The 19,168-nt window shown below is 40.5% G+C and overlaps 1 protein-coding gene across 2 annotated transcripts in view; it reads left to right on the forward strand.

Annotated features, from left to right (window-relative positions):
- LOC132822921 (cadherin-4-like) overlaps positions 1-19,168 on the forward strand; it is a 672,789-nt gene that overhangs the window by 499,042 nt on the left and 154,579 nt on the right. For both annotated transcript variants that reach the window (XM_060836327.1, XM_060836328.1), the window contains one exon: positions 13,363-13,518. In XM_060836327.1, coding sequence (XP_060692310.1) covers positions 13,363-13,518 — 156 coding nt within the window. The remainder of the gene's footprint in view (positions 1-13,362; positions 13,519-19,168) is intronic.

A 19,168-nucleotide genomic window follows, 5' to 3' on the forward strand; every position in this document is an offset into this window, starting at 1 on the left:
TCTAGACTCTCTGTGTTAGCCACTCTCTCTCCATGGTTGCTTCTGATCTGCTGTGATCTCCAGCATTCGCTGTTTTTAGTCAAGGCTACAATGTGGTTGCCACTAACTCTCCAGCCAATGACGTGATGAAATCCAACTCAATGTATCACCTTTTGATGAAAGGTCACAGGCCTGAAGGTATTAACGGTTTATCTCTCTATTTATGCTACTGTACAGAGAGAAATCAATACCTTCGCAAGAAGAAGGGAGAAAAATATTGGTGGAAAAAGGCTATTTTTATCCATATTTTTGAACACTTTGCAAAACAATTTTTAGCAGCTTGGAAAGTAAAATTCCTGGTAACTTTGAACATAAGTCACAAAGTAGTTGTCACTGCTGTGTCTGTAATCTGACCCACATGACAACTTTGCTTTGATGTTATATTATTTTTTCCCTTCACCAACATTAAAATAAAATCAACTTTAAAAACAGACTTGAAAGTGAACAGTAAATGGCCCCTTGGTGGCAATTCATGTGCACAATCAGTCTGAAAATGAATGCATTACCTCTTTTGTGGGAGCACTTAAAATACCTAATTGTAGTCAATTATGTACTTCTAAAAGTGTGAAAATGGGCTTCTGAATACTTTTTGAAAGCATTAAATGTACTAAACAGCAAAGTTTTGTCTTTTGTTTCAGAGTATAAAAGAATCTGATTTGTGAAAGGGAAAGGTCTTCCAATTACTTGCTGTAGGCTGGCTGACAATTATAAGCTGAAAAAGGGTTCATCTAAAAATAGAAACCTGTTATGATTTTTAGATATAGATGTTATTCTTTCTTCTTCCCCTTCTTCACTCTCTCCAAAATTCCCTGATTGAGGAGCAGTTTGTTGCTTGCATGTGAAATATAAATCTTGATTCATTCTCTAAAAGATTTAATTTACCCCCTTCAATGCCCCTAGTGATACCATGCCCCATAAATACACTTCCTCCAAAGTTGTAATGTGCCTTTCTTATGGACGGACTTAACTCCGTGTCATTGTCAAAAGCAAAAACAGAAATTGCTGGGAAAAATAAGACGATTTGACAGCGTCTATGTAGAGAAAACATTCCAGGTCCAATGTCCCTTCTCCAGAACTAAGTTCTTTTCATCTTTAAACTTTCTATCCACAGATACTGCCAGACCTGCTGAGTTTTTCTAGCAATTTCTGTTTTTGTATCTGGTTTCCACAGTTCTTTGGTTTTTTTGTTCAGCATCATTGTATTTATTTGGAGAAAGTTCCAGTGTTACACTGTATTTTATATGTCAGCAACTCCTCAAAATGTGGCCAAGCCAGACAGTGCCATTGTCATCAGTGTCCCTCAATTCAAGGATGGTGTCTTCACACAGTGAACATGGGTTTCATATGACTTCACAGGAAGATGCTTGAGGGTTGGTTTTCCACAAGGAGGCAGGAATGCTGGGTGCAGCATTTGTTCGTTCTCTTGTCTTTGTGTCACCTGTGTCATCAAAACCTGATGGAGCATGTGGCCATTTGGAACAACAAGTGTCAAGCTGTTCTCAGTCATTGATGTCAACTTTGATGTGCTTCAAACAGAGCATCAGAGTACCTTTGAAACACTTCTTTGACCTTCTCTGGCGTGTGGACCATTTGAGAGTTGATAAAATAGAATGTGGCTTTTTGACCATCTGGAAACAACCTCCAGTCTATCAAAGTTGACTTTGCAGGAATTTTGCTTGAATGTTTGTGTAGGTGACTTTATGAAGGACACTAATATTGTTCAACTGTCTGTTGAATCTGAAGGCTGTAACTGAGGCATTGCTGATGGAATGCTTTTAGTGCTCTTATGTGTATCTCTTGTACGTTATCCAGATCTCACTACAGTACAGGAAAGTGATAATGATTTCAACAAAAACTGTGAGACGGCACGGTGGCTCAGTGGTACCACTGCTGCCTCATGGTCCCAGGTTCGATTCCACCATCGGGCAACTGTCTGTGTGGAGTTTGCATATTCTCCCCATGTCTGCGTGGGTTTCCTCTGGGTGCTCCGATTTCCTCCCACAGTCCAAAGATGTGCAGGAGGTGAATTGGCCATGCTAAATTGCCTATAGGTTAGGTGCGTTAGCGGGAAATGGGTCTGGGTGGGTTACTCTTTGGAGGGTCGGTATGGGCTTGTTGGGCCGAAGGGCCTGTTTCCATACTGTAGGGAATCAAATAAATAATAAAAAATAATAATCTCACAAATACACAGGCTTAGCTGGGACTGACATGGGTACTTATAGTGAATTTGAAACATTAACTTTGTTTCTCTTTCCACAGATACAGTGAGATCTGAATTTCCATCACTTTCCATTTTACTTTGGATTTCCAGCTTCCACAGTATTTTGCATTTATTTAAATGTTTTCGTCAGGTCAGTCAATGTACTGAAGCTTTCCTGGTTTTGTTCTTGATATTTTTCGTAGATTTATTTACAACAAGGGTTATATCAAAGTTTTCGCTCAATTAAAATAAGGTTTCTCTCTAGAAGGATTTTCTCAGCCATAGGAACTAAGTATTCCTGATAAAGGGCTTATGCCCGAAACGTCAATTCTCCTGCTCCTCAGATGCAGCCTGACCTGCTGTGCTTTTCCAGCACCACACTCTTGAACTACGTGATTTGAAGTATTTATGTTGAGATTCTCCTTGCAAAAGACTTGAGAGAAATAGCTGAATGGTTTCCATGGTACAATGTTATCTCTGGTTTTGAAGACGGTTACAATTGCTGCTTTCTGCAATTCAGACCTGTGCAGTTGAGTGAGTTGGAGTGGTGATGGGGTAGGGGGAAAGATGTAGGCAAAAGTGAGGACTGCAAATGCTGGAAACCAGAGTTTAGATTAGAGTGGTGCTGGAAAAACACAGCAGGTCAGGCAGCATCAAGGAGCAGCATTAATCAACATTTCAGGCAAAAGCCCTTCATCAGGAATAGATGCAGGGAGGGGGTGGGTGGGACCAGGGAGAAGGTAGCAAAGAGTACAATAGGTGAATGGGGGTGGGGATGAAGGTGATAGGTCAGAGAGGAGGGTGGAGCTGATAAGTGGGAAGGGAGATTGGCAGGTGGGACAGGTCATGAGGACAGTACTGAGCTGGAAGGATGGAACTGGGGTAAGGTGTGGGGAGAGGAAATGAGGAAACTGGTGAAGTCCACGTTGATGCCCTGGGGTTGAAGTGTTCCAAGGCAGAAGATGAGGTGTTTTTCCTCCAGGTGTTGGGTGGTGGAGGAGGCCCAGGACCTAGGGTAGGGGGAGCCTGGCTCATCATTTTCCCAAATCTGTAATATTAATGCCCAGAGTTTTTGTGAGAGCTTAATCCCACCAGTTCTGAAGTTCTCAGCTGAAATACTAGCAGAGCCACATGCCGTGTTGGTTTTCATCCGTTCATGTCTTCCATTGATGGCACTTCACCCATCAATTCATCACAGGCTATTGAGCGATAACCTGGAGAATGTCAGTTGCCATTGTGATTTCTTGGGTTGAAGAGTTGTTGAAAATATTCTTTCCAATGTTGACAGATTATGCTGGGGTGTGCAGAGTGCATTCTGTAGACGGCTGTTCAGTCAAAGCTGCCATCGCCTAAAGCCACATCTATCCCAACACAGACATCCAAATCACCGTCATGCATCCGTCATATTTGTGAAGATTGTCCTGAGTTGACAGTCCAGTGTCAGTTACCCATTTTTCAACATTACAGCACTTAGCAAATTGGCCCTGGAAGAAATGCACATGTGGCTTTACTTAATATGGGGATTTTAGAACGTTATTGTCCATATGATCTTGCCCGGTTGCTGGTTAGATTTCAGCAAAGTCTCAAATCACAATGGCCAGAACATCTTTGCCACTGGAACCTTCCTTTTGACTTGCAGCTGGTGAGCTCCACTGTCTTTCTTTACCTGTTCTGCTGTTAATGACTTTTTGGGCCACACTTTGTCTTGTATACTCGTCAATATTGCTGCAATGGGCAACCCGAGCAGGAACAAACTGCGCTGTACAACCGAGTGTGATGCTGGAGTCAAAAAACAGCAGGTATTTAGATTGGAGCATGATGCCAATCTGGTCTGGTTATATTCCAGACTGGCTTTAAACCTTTGAAACTAATGGTGCTTGGTGAGTCCTTTAATCATGCTGTGTGAATTAACCTTATTTGTTGGTTTACTTGCAGAACATTCTTGAATTTTAGTTCAAATCAATTTAATTATCTTCCTATGGAACTGGGGTAAGGTATGGGGAGAGGAAATGAGGAAAATGGTGAATTTAATTAACTTAGTATCTTCCTATTAACAGCCATTTAAAATGAAGTTCTACCCCTGTTACTTGAAAGAGGTGCTCCTTTATGGCGTCGCTTTGGTCTCTAGCTACTGGTGACGTTGTTTTACCATCAGACCTCACAGAAGCTGACGAGAGTCTTCTTGTGATTTATTTTAATGCATTCTTTAAAAATGATTTGAATTTATTGAAAATTGCATAAAATCACTAGAGCTTGATAACAGCTGGACAAAAATGTTTGTTTCAATGTGAAATAGAATGCTATAAATCATAGCAAGCTGGCAGTATAATGGCATCATTGGCATGCTTCAGGCAGTGTGTAAGGCAGGCCAGAATCTACAAATCAATGCCAACACAGGCAGGATAGTTTGGCATTGAAAGTTTGTTATTTATGTTTGATGTTTAAATATCTTGGGTCAGAAAGCAGAACAAATATATTCTAACTTTAAATGATACAAAGAAGATCATTCAATTTAGTCAGTCTCTCAGACCCATTTTGGGCAGCATAGTGGCACAGTGGTTGGCATGGTGGCACAATGGTTAGCACTGCTGCCTCACAGCACCAGAGACCCCGGTTCAATTCCTGCCTCAGGCAACTGTCTGTGTGGACTTTGCACATTCTCTCCGTGTCTGCGTGGGTTTCCTTTGGGTGCTCCAGTTTCCTCCCACAGTCCAAAAATGTGCAGGTCAGGTAAATTGGCCATGCTAAATTTCCCGTAGTGTTAGGTGAAGGGGTAAATGTAGGGGAATGGGTCTGGGTGGGTTGCGCTTCAGCGGGTCAGCGTGGACTTGTTGGGCCGAAGGACCTGTTTCCACACTGTAAGTAATCTAAAACCCTTTATATTCAACTACACTCCATTGGGCTGGAGTATTTCCCTCCTGGTGTGAACATTGATGAGAAAGGAGGGAAAATGTGGTGAGATTGGAAATCTCAGATTCTTGATGGCAAGTGAAGTATTTCTGATTTCTTTTTCCCCTCACACCTTTACAAGTCAGTTCAGAAACTTTTCATTGCACAATAACAATCCTTTTTTCATGTGTTTGAAATTCTTTGAATCCCTATAGAGTGGAAGTAGGCCATTTGGCTAAACAAGTCCACACCAATCCTCCAAAGAGTAACTCACCCAGACCCATTCCCCTAACCTATTACTCTACATTTGCCCAGCTATTGCACCTAACTTATACATCCCTGAACTCAATGGGCAATCTAGCATGGCTAATTCACCTAACCTACACATCTTTGGACTGTGGGAGGAAACTAGAGCGCCCAGAGGAAACCCACACAGGCATGGGGAGAATGTGCAAACTCCACACGGTCACCCAAGGCTGGAATCAAACTCAGGTCCCTGGTGCTATGAAGCAACAGTGTTAACCACTGAGCCACTGTACTGCCTCTCATTAAAGTTCCAACTCGTGCCATTTATGTGTGCCACTTCCAATTCTTCCCCCACCCCCTCCTTGGAGAAACTGATCTGTGGAAGTACCTAACAGGCAAATCACAGCGGGCACCTAGTGGCGGCAGATGAATGAATGCATGTCCCTATCTTCTTGCAACTGCTTCTTCTGAATAATGTGTATGCGTGGACTCCACCCTCTGTGACTCTTCTCACAGAAGTCAACAACAGCAAATCACTAGCAACACTACCTTCTTTCAGCACAACTCGAAGACCATTTCAGTCCTTCAACATTTTAACTTGGAGGTCAGGGCTGCCTATGCCAGGCCATTTAGCGCACGGAGAAAGTGAGGACTGCAGATGCTGGAGATCAGAGCTTAAAAATGTGCTGCTGGAAAAGCGCAGCAGGTCAGGCAGTATCAAAGGAACAGGAGAATTGACGTTTTGGGCATAAGCCCTCCTCATTCCTGAAGAAGGGCTTATACCCGAAACGTCGATTCTCCTGTTCCTTTGATGCTGCCTGACCTGCTGCGCTTTTTCAGCAACACGTTTTTAAGCATTTAATGCACGGGACAGACTCACATCTCATGCATCGCCATCAAAATGGTCTATGTCTCATTGTCTGCTTTCCTCCCATTCAAGCACTTTAGCACTTACTCTGAGGTTTTTTTTCTATTTATTCATGGGATGTGGGCTTCAGAATCAGAATCAAATGAAACTTTGTTATTGAGCAGCGTTCTGTATTGAATACTCCCAGAGAAGTTCAAAGGAATCTAAGAAGTTGAATTATATTGATGGAAAGAGTAGATCAGAGTGAATTGCTAACTTGTTTTTATCAGAAAGTCAATTTACCATTTTTGATGTTGCATCATTATGAAGGCAAACAGCAGTCACTTTGGACAGGTCTCATGATTGTGGAAGGTGAGTAGGGTGTATTGCATCTGATGCAAGCATACAGTTGAGTTTCTGCCAACTTAATGTACATGGAACAAATACAAATAAGAAGTGAATGTTCAGTTTTTTGGATAGGAGAGGGAGAGTAGATTAATGTAAAGTGGAGGATTTCATACTTTGACATTGCTGATAGGTCCAGTTATCAGATTATGTTGAGTTTTGACTCAGCAATTTTCAGCAGATAGTTTCAGAAGGCTGGTGCATGGTCGATGATAAACCAAGTGAGTATCATTGTTTAAGAAGCTGTCTCTTTAAGATAATGATAAGTTCACAAGGCACTAATGTTGTACATATGGAAAAAAAAACCTTTGTGGTTGAAGTTGCCATTTTGGGCAATACTTTTGTCTTCTGAAACCTATGGCAGTGGGCCTGGTTCTCAGGATGGAAAAGTCACAAGCCTGAGTGGGGTCGAGAGTGTGGTGCTGGATAAGCACAGCAGATCAGCCAGCATGCTGCTCCTCGGATGCTTCCTGACTGGTCCTGCTTATCCAGCACCACCCTCTCGACTATGATTTCCAGCATCTGCAATCCTCACTTTCTCCACAAACCTGAATGGCTAAAGCATTGTCAACAGGGATGGATCTTTGCTTTGGCACTGAAACAGACCCTCCTGTCCACCTCGTCCATGCCAACCAGATAGCCTAAACTGACCTAGTCCCGTTTGCCAGTGTTTGACCCACATTCCTCCGAATCTTTCCTATTCATGCACACATCCAGATGCCTTTTAAATGTTATAATTGCACCCACCTCCACCACTTCTTTTGGCATGCACCACCCTTTGCATAAATAAGTCCCCCCTTATAACCCTTTTAAATTTTTCTCCTCTCACCTAGTTTTGAACTTTCCTGTCCTGGTAAAAAGGCCTTTATGTTCTTAAGTCATTCATGTATGTATTAAAATAAAATGGTTCTCGACTGATTCCTAAGGGAAACCATTTTTTTAGATTAGATTACTTACAGTGTGGAAACAGGCCCTTTGGCCCAACAAGTCCACACCGACCCTCTGAAGAGCAATCCACCCAAACCCATTCCCCTACATTTACCCCTTCACCTAACGCTACGGGCAATTTAGTATGGCCAATTCACCTAACCTGCACATTTTTGGACTATGGGAGGAAACCGGAGCACCCAGAGGAAACCCACACAGACGCAGGGAGAATTTGTAAACTCCAACAGACAGTTGCCTGAGGCTAACCACTGTTCCACCGTGCCGCCCATAAATTGATTTGGTATCTCCACAAGCTTGTGCAGTCTACTACATATGCCCCTGAAATGGCAGTAATTGGACCAAATGAGTCACCTATGGGGGCAGGAATCTTGATTCTTTGGTCTGAAGATCACACAGTGTTACTGGTTGTTGTTAAGTCAAGAAGTGCAAGATTTTTTTTCTGACATGGAGATGCCAGTGTTGGACTGGGCTGGACAAAGTTAAAAAAAAACACACAACACCAGGTTTATAGACCAACAGGTTTATTTGCAACACTAGCTTTCAGAGCACTGCTCCTTCATCAGGTAATGTTTTTTGTGATGAAAATAATTTTCAGTAATAGCAGTGAAGGCAAATCATTTTCCACTAGCGTGACAGTCACATTGAAAACCAGTTTTGTGCAGCCTTAGTTTGGCACTTCTTACTAAAATAAAATATTTGGAGTATCAGACAGCTTAGCATTTCATGGTAAAAATGTAGAGGGAGATTGGTCAGCAACTTGCAGGTAACTGTAGATGCTTGCCTACCATAAGTAAGTCAGCAATCTTTGCTCAGCAACATATTGCCTGAATACAACTATCAGGCAACTATTTGAGTGAAGAATAATGATTGCCGTTGATTTATTTATTAAGTTTCTTCAAAACATCCTGGGTATACATCATTGTCAATTGTCATACCAGGTTTCACAGAGTGCAGTTGAAAATGTGTTGCTGGTTAAAGCACAGCAGGTTAGGCAGCATCCAAGGAACAGGAAATTCGACGTTTCGGGCATAAGCCCTTCATCAGGAATGTGGAGAGGGTGCCAAGCAGGCTAAGATAAAAGCCTTAGCCTGCCTGGCACCCTCTCCTCATTCCTGATGAAGGGCTTATGCCCGAAACGTCGAATTTCCTGTTCCTTGGATGCTGCCTAACCTGCTGTGCTTTAACCAGCAACACATTTTCGACTGTGATCTCCAGCATCTGCAGACCTCATTTTTTATTCACAGAGTGCAATCTATTGATATAAACGTTGCCTCAGGGTATTTTCACAAATACAATAACATTCTTAGTATAGCTTTTATTTGACCATATTGTTATGTCTTACCACTTTTGGTAGAGTGGCAACAATATGATTGGGTCCTGCCAGTTGAGTATTTTGCAGAATGTAGGCAATAACTCCTGATTTTCTGATTCCTCTAAAATATGTGTTAGGCTATTGATGGTGAAGAATTTGGTAATGATGTAGCCAAGGGTAGACTATTGCATGTTTGTGATGGTCATTACCTGGCATTTATATATTTCAATAGCTGCCATTTGCCTTCATATTGTTCAGGCTCTAATGCAGGCCAACATGAGTTCCTTCATTGTCCAAAGTGCTGAGAATGGAGCTGAACACTTGATCATCAGCCATCAACCTCACTCCTTGACTTTATCATGGAAGAAATGTCATTGTCAAAGAGCAGAAGACTGTCATCTATTGATGGCACCTTACACGAGGAAGAATGTTCTTGCTATAGAAGGAGTGAAGCAAAAGTTTACTAGACTGATTTCTGGGATGGCACAACTAACATACGAGAAGATTTTGAGTCATTTAGGATTGTCTTCACTAGAGTTTAGAATAATGTTGTAGCTGTACATGGATGGGGTGAATGTCTTGTCTTTTTTCCCAGGGTTAGAGAGTCCAAAATGAGAGGGCATGGGTTTAAGATGAGACAGGAAAAATTTTAAAGGGATTTAAGGGGCAGATTTTTCATGCAGAAGGTGGTGCATGTATGGAATGAACTGCCCGAAAAAGTGGTGGAGGCTGGTACAATTATAACATTCAAAGGGCATCTGGATGGGTATATGAATAGGAAGGATTTAGTGAGATATGGGCCAAATACTGGCAAATGGGACTAGACTAATTTTGAATATATAGTTGGCATGGATGAATTGGACAGAAGGATCTGTTTCCGGGCTGTATGTCTCTATGATTCTACGACATTGGTTAGGCCTCTTTTGAAACAAAAATGATGGAGGATCTCATTAAAAATCTCTAAAATTCTAACAGGACTAGACAAATTAGATGCAGGAAGGATGTTTCAGATGTGGGGAGTCCAGAATCAAGTGTCATAGTGTAAAGATAAGGGGAGTATGTCTTTTCAGACTGAGATGAGAAATGTCTTGACCCACACATGTGTGAATCTGTAGAATTCACTATCACAGGAAGTGATTAAGACCACAACATTTTGTGTTTTAAAGAAGGAGGTATATTCAGCTCTTGTGGCTAAAGGGATCGGGGATATGGGGAGATGGTGGGATTAAGCTATTGAGCTGAATGATCATTCATGATTGTATTGAATGGTGGAAAAGGATCAAGGGCTTGAGTGGCCTACTCCTGCTCTGATCATCTATGTTTCTGTAAGCGAAATGTCTGCTGCATTTTCTTGATTATAGTTGGGAAACTTAAATCACAGTGTTTTGAATGGACTTGCTGGTAATGCATAGTCAATCAATTTAGTTAAAACTAAAATAAGCATCTATTGTTCTTGCGTAAAACAAATAAACAATATTGCGCTGATGTTGCTGGAATGAGGCATTTTGCACTGTGTTCTGCTAATTGATCCAATGGTTACAATTTTTTCCAGGCAACATTTCTGGAAGTGCAGGCTGATAATTTCTGGAGAGGCTGATTGGCATCATTAACAATTATCACATCATTCAAGATATTAAGCTAGTTATCGACTTTGTGGCATGTTTAATGAGCAATTCATTTACAAATGTAACAATCCCAGAAAATCGCACTGAGGTGAAGGGAGAAATGTTATTTTCCTGAGATTAATGGTGGTGTGGCATAAAAGATTCAAAACTTGTGTGATTTGTAAATCACGGGGTAACTCTTCCTCAGTACATGCTTCTGACCAATTTACACATGAATAAAGTAATGCATCATTCAAAGACTCTCACTTTTCAACCAAATGTGAGCCATTGTTTAAGAAATTTACATCAACTTGGTGCGGTAACAAAGAGAACCAAACAGCGATGCTGTGTCATTTAAATGGTAATAGAAGCTATGAATGTGTTACAAACTGTATCCATATTAGCACAAAGTAAGGTGAAAATGGCAGTCCTTCCCCATAGTTATTTTTGAAAACTTGTTTTCAAAATATGTCCAAAACAAGCAGTAGTGACAGGGGGTTTTTTGAAAATAAAATTACCTTAATTCCATCCAAATCAAAATCATTGATGAGCAAATGGGCGTACGTACTTATCTGACAGATCATATACCTGTAATTCTGCAATCCAACTATGAAAATGTAGTCACAAGAATGATTTTGGGGAAATTTTTTGTGGCAACCTCTCACTTAAGAGACAAATAATCAAATAGATTTTAAGTGCCACAAAGTAAAAGAAACATTAACATAGATATGCAAAAACTGTTGTAAATAATTGCAGTCTTTAGTATTAATATGATTTTATAGACTAATTGCAAGTTCTCATATCTTACTGGACAATATATAATGTTTGTATGAACTTGTAATCTTGAAAACTATACTTAACATGTCATAGTTATTTAAAATGTTTGAGTGAAATATTTTGGCTTATCAATATGTGAGATATTTATCTTGGGAAAAGTCAAAGATTTTGTACAGTTTGTATTTAGCTTTATGCTTGACAAATTGCGTGACAAGTTATAGGGCTACTATGGAATCTTTTATATCCATTTAATTGGCCTCATTTCCATAATAGATGTTATGCTGCTCAAAAGAGGTGTCATTGTCTCAATGCAAGAAATGAGAATTGTAGATGCAATTTCTTTTTAGCAGAAATGTTTCAAGGGACCATGTTTGGAACTCAACCTCAGAAGTACATTGCCATTTCCAATTTTTATATATCAGAAGTTGTTCATATTTATGGCTTAGGAAGTTATGTGCTGTAAACTTGTACATTGGAGGGAGTGGATGGCTGACCTGCTTAGTTTACTTTAGTTGCTTACAATTTTAAGAGTTAAAAATCACACAACACCAGGTTATGGTCCAACAGGTTTATTTGGAAGTACCAGCTTTCAGAGAGCTGCTCCTTCGTCAGGTAGCTAGTGGAGTAGGATCATTAAAAGAGACCCACTTTTCCCATGATTGTGTGCCAAAGAATCTTTATTTCTTTATCAACATCCTGCTTTTTTTAGAAGTCTGTGGCTGGAATCTTGGATTGCCTTATGGTGTGTATGATGGCGGGTGAGCTGTATTAAAACAGGCAAAAAGTTAATGATTTGGGATTGCACCGTGTCTCAGCTCAACCATGATCAAGTCCACGGTGGGAAGGACTATGGACTAACTTTTCTGACCTACCTCCAATTGAAACTCATAAGCAGTTCATCTCCTGCCTCTGTTTTTAACCCTGTGGTGTGCAGGGGTCTTTCCATGTGGGGGCATGATAAAGCCACCCTTTGCAAGGCTGTTTGCAGATCCAGGATAGGGTGTGAATCAGGATCCATCCTTCAAAAGCACTTTGTGCCCGGTCAAGAGACCAAAAGTCAGGTAGGTGGTGCCCTCAAAGTACGTCCCATTGCTGGTGTCTCTCCTCACCTACAGCCTGTTAACCCTCTTCTCCTAACACTCAACTCTGGTGTTGTATCCAAGAATGATCTTAAGCCTTGCATAGACCATATATACAGTCACCACTGCCTCCTTTGGTGATGCTGCTGTTCAATCAAACCACCTGACTCCCGATTGGCCAGTGACTCTTGCCAGGCAAGACCTCTGCCACAGGGTCCTTGCTCCTTAGCAAAGGCCCACTGCTGACCTGTAAATCCTTGAGTGAAGCAAAATGTGTTGGGCCATCACATGAAGAGGTGTCATGTGGCATTCGCCAGCTCTCCAGCTGTGGCCAAGACCCCCCCCTATATCTGCACATGATTCTGCTATATTTATCCAACCTAAATAGAAAAATACAAAAGCATTTTCATATTATACATTTCACAGCCTTAAAGCCTTCCATTTTATTAATATCAAGAACCAGTTAACGCTGATGTTTGAAGAGAAAGATGCAATGTTTAACTCCAGTTCATATTGAAACATGATTAGTTAATAGTTAGCTATTTGAAATATTTTCTTTGATTCATGTTTCTAAATTTGTTACTTAGCTATGATGCAAGCAGGGTTCTTCTGTTTATATAATGCAACTTTTAATCGAGCTACTTACAATACTGTTGAAAATAATAACGTTTATAAACACTTCGACATTGTTTACCTGCCTTTTAAGTTTGGAGCATAATTCAAAGTAAATTGTAACTCCTTGCAGATTTTAGAGTGGAGTATTCCAATTAAAGTTTTGGTCAACGTATCCACAGAATTGAGTAAATTGAAAAGTCAATTCAATGGGAATTTATTATTATGACATTATTTCCAAACTTTTTTTTGCTTGTCTCTTATTTTGTAATTTATTGTGTCAAGGATGGTGTGTGCTTAAAAAACTTATTTGACACCTAACTATAGCCACCTCATCTGATAATTACTTCACCTAACAGTACTTTTAAAAAACACTAAACTCTCCCAATGTGTTTTCATTTCAGATTCGGTCAGATAAAGACAGGGAGATACAGATCCGATACAGTATCACTGGACCTGGAGCTGATCAACCACCCATGGAGGTTTTTAGTATTGATCAAGTTGCTGGTAAAATGCATGTCACAAGACCCCTGGATCGTGAGGATATTGCATCTTTTCACGTAAGTGCCAATCCCTGAATTTAATTGTTGCTTATTCCATTTCGGGCTACCTCTTAAGCCAGCACAGAAAATTTTACATAATGTATTTAAAGGGTATACATTATTTGCATAAAATTAGTAATTCTTTCAAGAAAATGCAAGTTTTAGGAAATTTTATTCTTAAAATAATGCTGATATAGGAGGTCAATTTAATTTTTCATAATGGTCACTTAAGGTTTCATGTCAACCAATGTAACATTTTTAATGCATACGACCATAAACAGTCTTAAAAAATTGTTAATTAGCATCTATTGACCGGTTTTCTTTAATAATGTTTAACATCTCAATTCTACTGATGAAAATCAAAATGTTAATATCTCTTACTGTCAGTTTTGTGTCCTTTATCTTTTCAAAGTTAGGACTTGTCACTTTCTTCAATTGGGTATAACTAAAAGATGTAGCTTATCATTGTTTTTGACACCTAGAAATATTATAGTTAATAGGTGCAGATCAAAACAGTAGTAAGATAAATGGCCAGATTATCTGTTTTAGTGGCACCATAAAGAAATATATATTGTCCAGGCCGTTAGGAGGATTCCCAATTCTTCTTCAAAACTGTTGTGAGACCTTTTACATCCACCTGACAGACCTCATTCCTATAATGGATATTAAGCTTCTGAAAGGAGATGTCATCGCATCAGTGCAAGAAATGAGTCTTCTAGGTGTAGTCTTCAGTTTAGAAATTATTAGAGGAAATGTTGCTCTTAAATACTATGTTGCAAACATGGTGGAAAATCTCATCATACATGTGGAGAGTAGGGTTCTTGTGGTACTGATAATGTCCCTATTTCTCAACCAGAAGGCCTGCATTCAAGTCCCACTTACTCCAGAGGTGTGTCATAACATCTCCGAACAGGTCAAATATATCTCAACAGGTCTAACATGTCTCAAAATACCTAATGGTGATGAGTTCATCAACTGAATAGTCAATCTTTTATTTACTTCATTTTGCATTACATTTACCTTATTTTCCTAATTCCAGTTCTCAAGCCGAGTTCCCATATCTTTTACTTTTAGGGTACATTAACATTAGTTTATATTAGGCTTCATGGCCATAACTCTGCAAGTTTCAAAATCATTATGGAAAGGGATAAGAATAGTTCCAAAGTTGTGTCCAAATTGAGGGACAGCCTGTTACAACGTCATTAGATAAGATTTGACGAAGACTGGAAGTGGTAAGTCTACATTTGGAAAGTGGAAGTCTTTAGAAGCGGTATAGTAAAAATTCAGGGCCAGTGTATTCCCCAATGAGTGAAGGGCAAGAGCAGCTGATTCAGGGAACCCTGGATGTCAAGGGATATCGTGAGTTTGATAAAGAAAAAGAAGGAAGCATTAAAACAAATGAAGGAACTGCAGATGCTGAAAATTAGAAAAAAAACCCAGAAATTGCTGGAAAACCTCAGCAGGTCTTGCAACATCTGTGGAGAGAAATCAGAGTTAATGTTTTGGGTCTAGTGACTCTTCTTCCGAATTCTTGAGGGAAACATATGTCAGGTACAGTGCATTAAAAACAAGAGAGGCCCTTCAAAGGCATTTAAAACATCTGGGGTTGATTAAAAAGTAAATTAGGAGGGCACTGATGAGGCATGAACTATCTTTGGTAGATTGGATCATGGTTAACCATTATAAGTATATTAACTGGATGGGTATATGAATAGGAAGGGTTTGGAGAGATATGGGCCAGGTGCTGGCAGGTGGGACTAGATTGAGTTGGGATATCTGGTCGGCACGGACGAGTTGGACCGAAGGGTCTGTTTCTGTGCTGTATGACTCTATGACTTTAAGTGGAAGAGGATTTCTGGGAAAGAGTGAGACCAATTCAAGACTAAAGGGGCAACCTGTACATGGAGCCTGAGGACATTGATTAAGTCTTAAATGAATACTTCTCACTTGTATTTAAAAACATCACAGCTGGAAATTTCATTTGGGATGGTGAGGTTCCAGATCATGTGAAGATTAGTAATGAGGAGGTATTAGGTATTTTAGCAGACATAAAGGTACATAACTCCTCAGGATGTGATGAGATACGTCCCAGGCTGCTATGGGAAGCTAGGCAGGAGATTGCTGGGGCCCTAGTGCAGATATTTAATACTTTGCTAATCACTGGTGAACTGGCAGATAGAGGATAGATGGCGTGGTTCCTTTGTTCGAGAAGGGCAGCAGGTATATGCCTGGTAATTACAGACCAGTTAATCTGACATCAATGAAATTATTGGAATAAATTCTGACAGGATTAATCAGCACTTGAAAAGGCAGGAGTCAATCAGGGATTCTGAAAAGGAGATCCTGTCTGACAAATCTAATTGAGTTTTTTGTAAAGGTAACTAAATATATTGAAGAAGGTCGTGTGTTGAATATAGTTTATAAGGACTTTAGTAATGCCTTTGACAAGGTCCCACATGGAAGGCTGGTCGAAGATGTAAGAACCCATGGGATCCAAGACAAGTTGGCAAACTGGATCCAAAATTGGCTTATAGATAGGAGGCAATAGATGATTGGGGAGCGGGGTGGGGGGTTGATGTTTTGATTTTTTTTATTCGAAGGCTGTGACCAGTGGTGTACCACAGGGATCAGTTCTAGTACCCTTACTGTTTGCATGTACATTAATAACTTGCATGCGTATGTAGAAGGTATAGTTAGTAAGTATGCAGATGACATGAAAATTATTGGTGTAATGATCAGAGGATAGGCTATACATAACAGATGGTAGGACCCTTGGGAGTATAGCGGAACAAGTACTGAGTACTTGGTATACAAGCCTATAGATTCCTGAAGATATCAGCACAAGTTGAAGGGTGGTGATGAAGACATATGGGATTCTTACCTTCACTAACCAGCATGAAGAATTGAGGAGCAAGAAAAACTAGTTAACAACTTACCAAACATTGATTAGACCACTGACGGAAAACTGTTTGCAATTCTGGTCACCATACCATCAGAAGGATGTGATTGCTCTGGAGAGGGAGTAAAGGAGATTCACCGTGATGTTGCCTGGGATAAAAAGTCTTTGTTATGAGGAGAGACCTGATTGGCTGGGATTGATTTTTTTTCCTGGAGCAGAGGAGATTGAGGGGGTGGGGGGAAATATGTTAAGGTTAACAAAATTATGAGAGATTTAAAGTAGATCATGTGAATCTTTTCCCCATGGCATGTATGTCTAAGATCAGAGGGGAAAAGTTTAAGGTGAGTTAAGTGGTTTAGAGGAAATCTGAGAGAAAAGAACACAAAGAGTGTGCTACATATATAAAATGCCTGAGAGGACGGTGGAGGCAGTTCTAACAACATTTAAGAAACATCTGGATGAGCATTTAAAATGCTGGGGTATAAGAGACTCTTGACAAATTACAGGTAAGTGGGATTAGTGCAGTTTAGTATTTGTTGGTTGGCTTAGACATCATGGGCGAAAGGGCCTGTTCCTATGCTGCATAAATCTATGATTAATGTCCGTTAGAGCTGCTCACTGCCTGCATGGTAAAGGTCTGTGGCGTTCAGGCAGTATCTGTTGTCAAAATACACTTAAGGGGAAAGGTTCTTATTTGATAGCAAGATTGATTTATTAAAAGAAGGTTAGAACTCCACATAGAAAACACAACTTTCTTTATAACTCCAGTTTGTATAGGTACAAGAGGGCTTTAATGGGATGTGGATTTCGAAATGTAGCCTGCATGTTAGCAGGAGGGTCTAAAACCTGGAAGGTTACCACTCAAGCATTGATTAGAAACAAGTATGGAGCAGTACATACAGTATATAGGCTCACTGAAACTGCATGTGTGGATTAGTCCAGCTACGCACACCTTGCTTAAGGTTGGCTCGAGAACCAGTTTAGAGGATATAGAAGTTTTCAGAGACAGCTCTGTGGATTGCCCCCTTTGCTCTCTTTAGCCTTCAGTCCCTTTCTCCTACAGTTGTTTCCACTGTTTTAACCTCATGTTGTCCTCCCAATTGTCTTTCAGGAAACCCTGATAATAATCAAGCACTCTAATTAATCCTATAATGTATGCAATCTCTCTCTTTAGTTGAAATCCTCAAGGAATTTGCAAAATAATGTTGATCATATTGTTGCTGGAACCTCCTGACATAAACGTTCTTTCATGATATACTGTGTCGAATGCAATTGTGTGCTCTCCACGGTTTTTGAATTATCTATACAATTGGTCACCATAAGATAGATTTGCTGCATTTTAGTTTGGTCTAGTTTGATAGAGGCATTCTAATGAGAAGAGACTCTTGTCTTAAACAAGATATTGTTTATTAGTCAGTAGTAACTCAGTTACATTGATGCAATAGACATTATCACAGCTCGATGAGGGAGACTTAGGTATCTGGATATTTGTCTTCTTTGAGTTCCAGAAATATTCTTCCACCAAGTCCATATGACCTCATAATATTGTGCGGTGCTTAATGCACTACACATTATTACTTCAAGAGCCTAACATGTTCTACAACAACTGACTTTGCTAATTGTCTTTGAATAAGTATGGTAGCATAGTAGGGAGGATTGATATGTATAATAGCTATTGAGACAGAATCATTTTGGTTAGAGATCAAAGACTAAGTGTGTTTTTTTTTTGGCAGAGTGTCAGTCTTGTGGGACCCTTGGAGGGTTTGTTCCTAGAAGGCCCAGTAAGATCTCATGCCCTATCTTGCCAAATCCATCACGTTAACTCCCTACCCAGCACCATGGTCAGAAAGGTCAAATGTCCTATTCCTGCCCAAATACTCTTTGTTTTCTTAAGTTTTCTACGGTGCCCCTCTTGCTTGATTCTAGCCCCATCTTAACAGGTGTGGCCCTCAAAAGGGCTCATTACTCACTGGATATCCGCAGAAACACCAACAATCCTTGCGAGTGAGCTATTATTTAAGAGACTCCTGTGCACCTGGAGGAGCACTGGTATTCCAAAGCTAGCTTGGTTGGTGGCAGATTTGCAGCCAAAATACATTGGAGAAGTGGATCATAGCACTGAGATTCACTGCAAGTGAACTAGAGACCCCAATGGTTGAGAGGAGGCTTATCCTCCTCATGGTAGACTGGCAAAGAAGACCATAATGCTAGACCCTGGCAGTCTGGTCACTGGACAACACCTGGATTAGTGCAGCTTCCACAGTCAGGAGGAATAGCCAGCAGTACTGCAGAGTGATCATTGTCAATCTCTGCTCTGTCAGGGTCAGTACCAGAACCTACTCTCTGCTAACTCTCAATCATTCTATCTCTACAGCTGCAAACACCCATGGCTCATGCTCTGTCACATTTGCTACTTTTTTCCATATCTTCCTTCACTCATTCGCATTCCCTCTCAACCTCCGACACAACTAACTGTCTATGGCTTCAGTGCTGCCTACTTACTCAACCCCTGCACACCTCACCATCTTTGGATTCTGTGCACCAGCACTAACATCTGTACGGCCCGCTTTCATCTTACTCAATCCTTCCCTTTCTCTCATTCCAGGAGAAGCCAGTCCACAACAGGTCACAGTCATTTTCTTTCACATTGCGCAGTTCCGCCTTCCAGCGAACACTCTTCAGCCAGCAGTTGCAGCCTTTGCCTCGATGTTGACACTAATGTATCAGATATCCTTCCTTATAGCTTTTCCCATGAGCCTCACAGGCTTC

Source organism: Hemiscyllium ocellatum, chromosome 15 (genome assembly GCF_020745735.1).
Source record: "Hemiscyllium ocellatum isolate sHemOce1 chromosome 15, sHemOce1.pat.X.cur, whole genome shotgun sequence".
Taxonomy (NCBI): Eukaryota; Metazoa; Chordata; class Chondrichthyes; order Orectolobiformes; family Hemiscylliidae; genus Hemiscyllium; species Hemiscyllium ocellatum.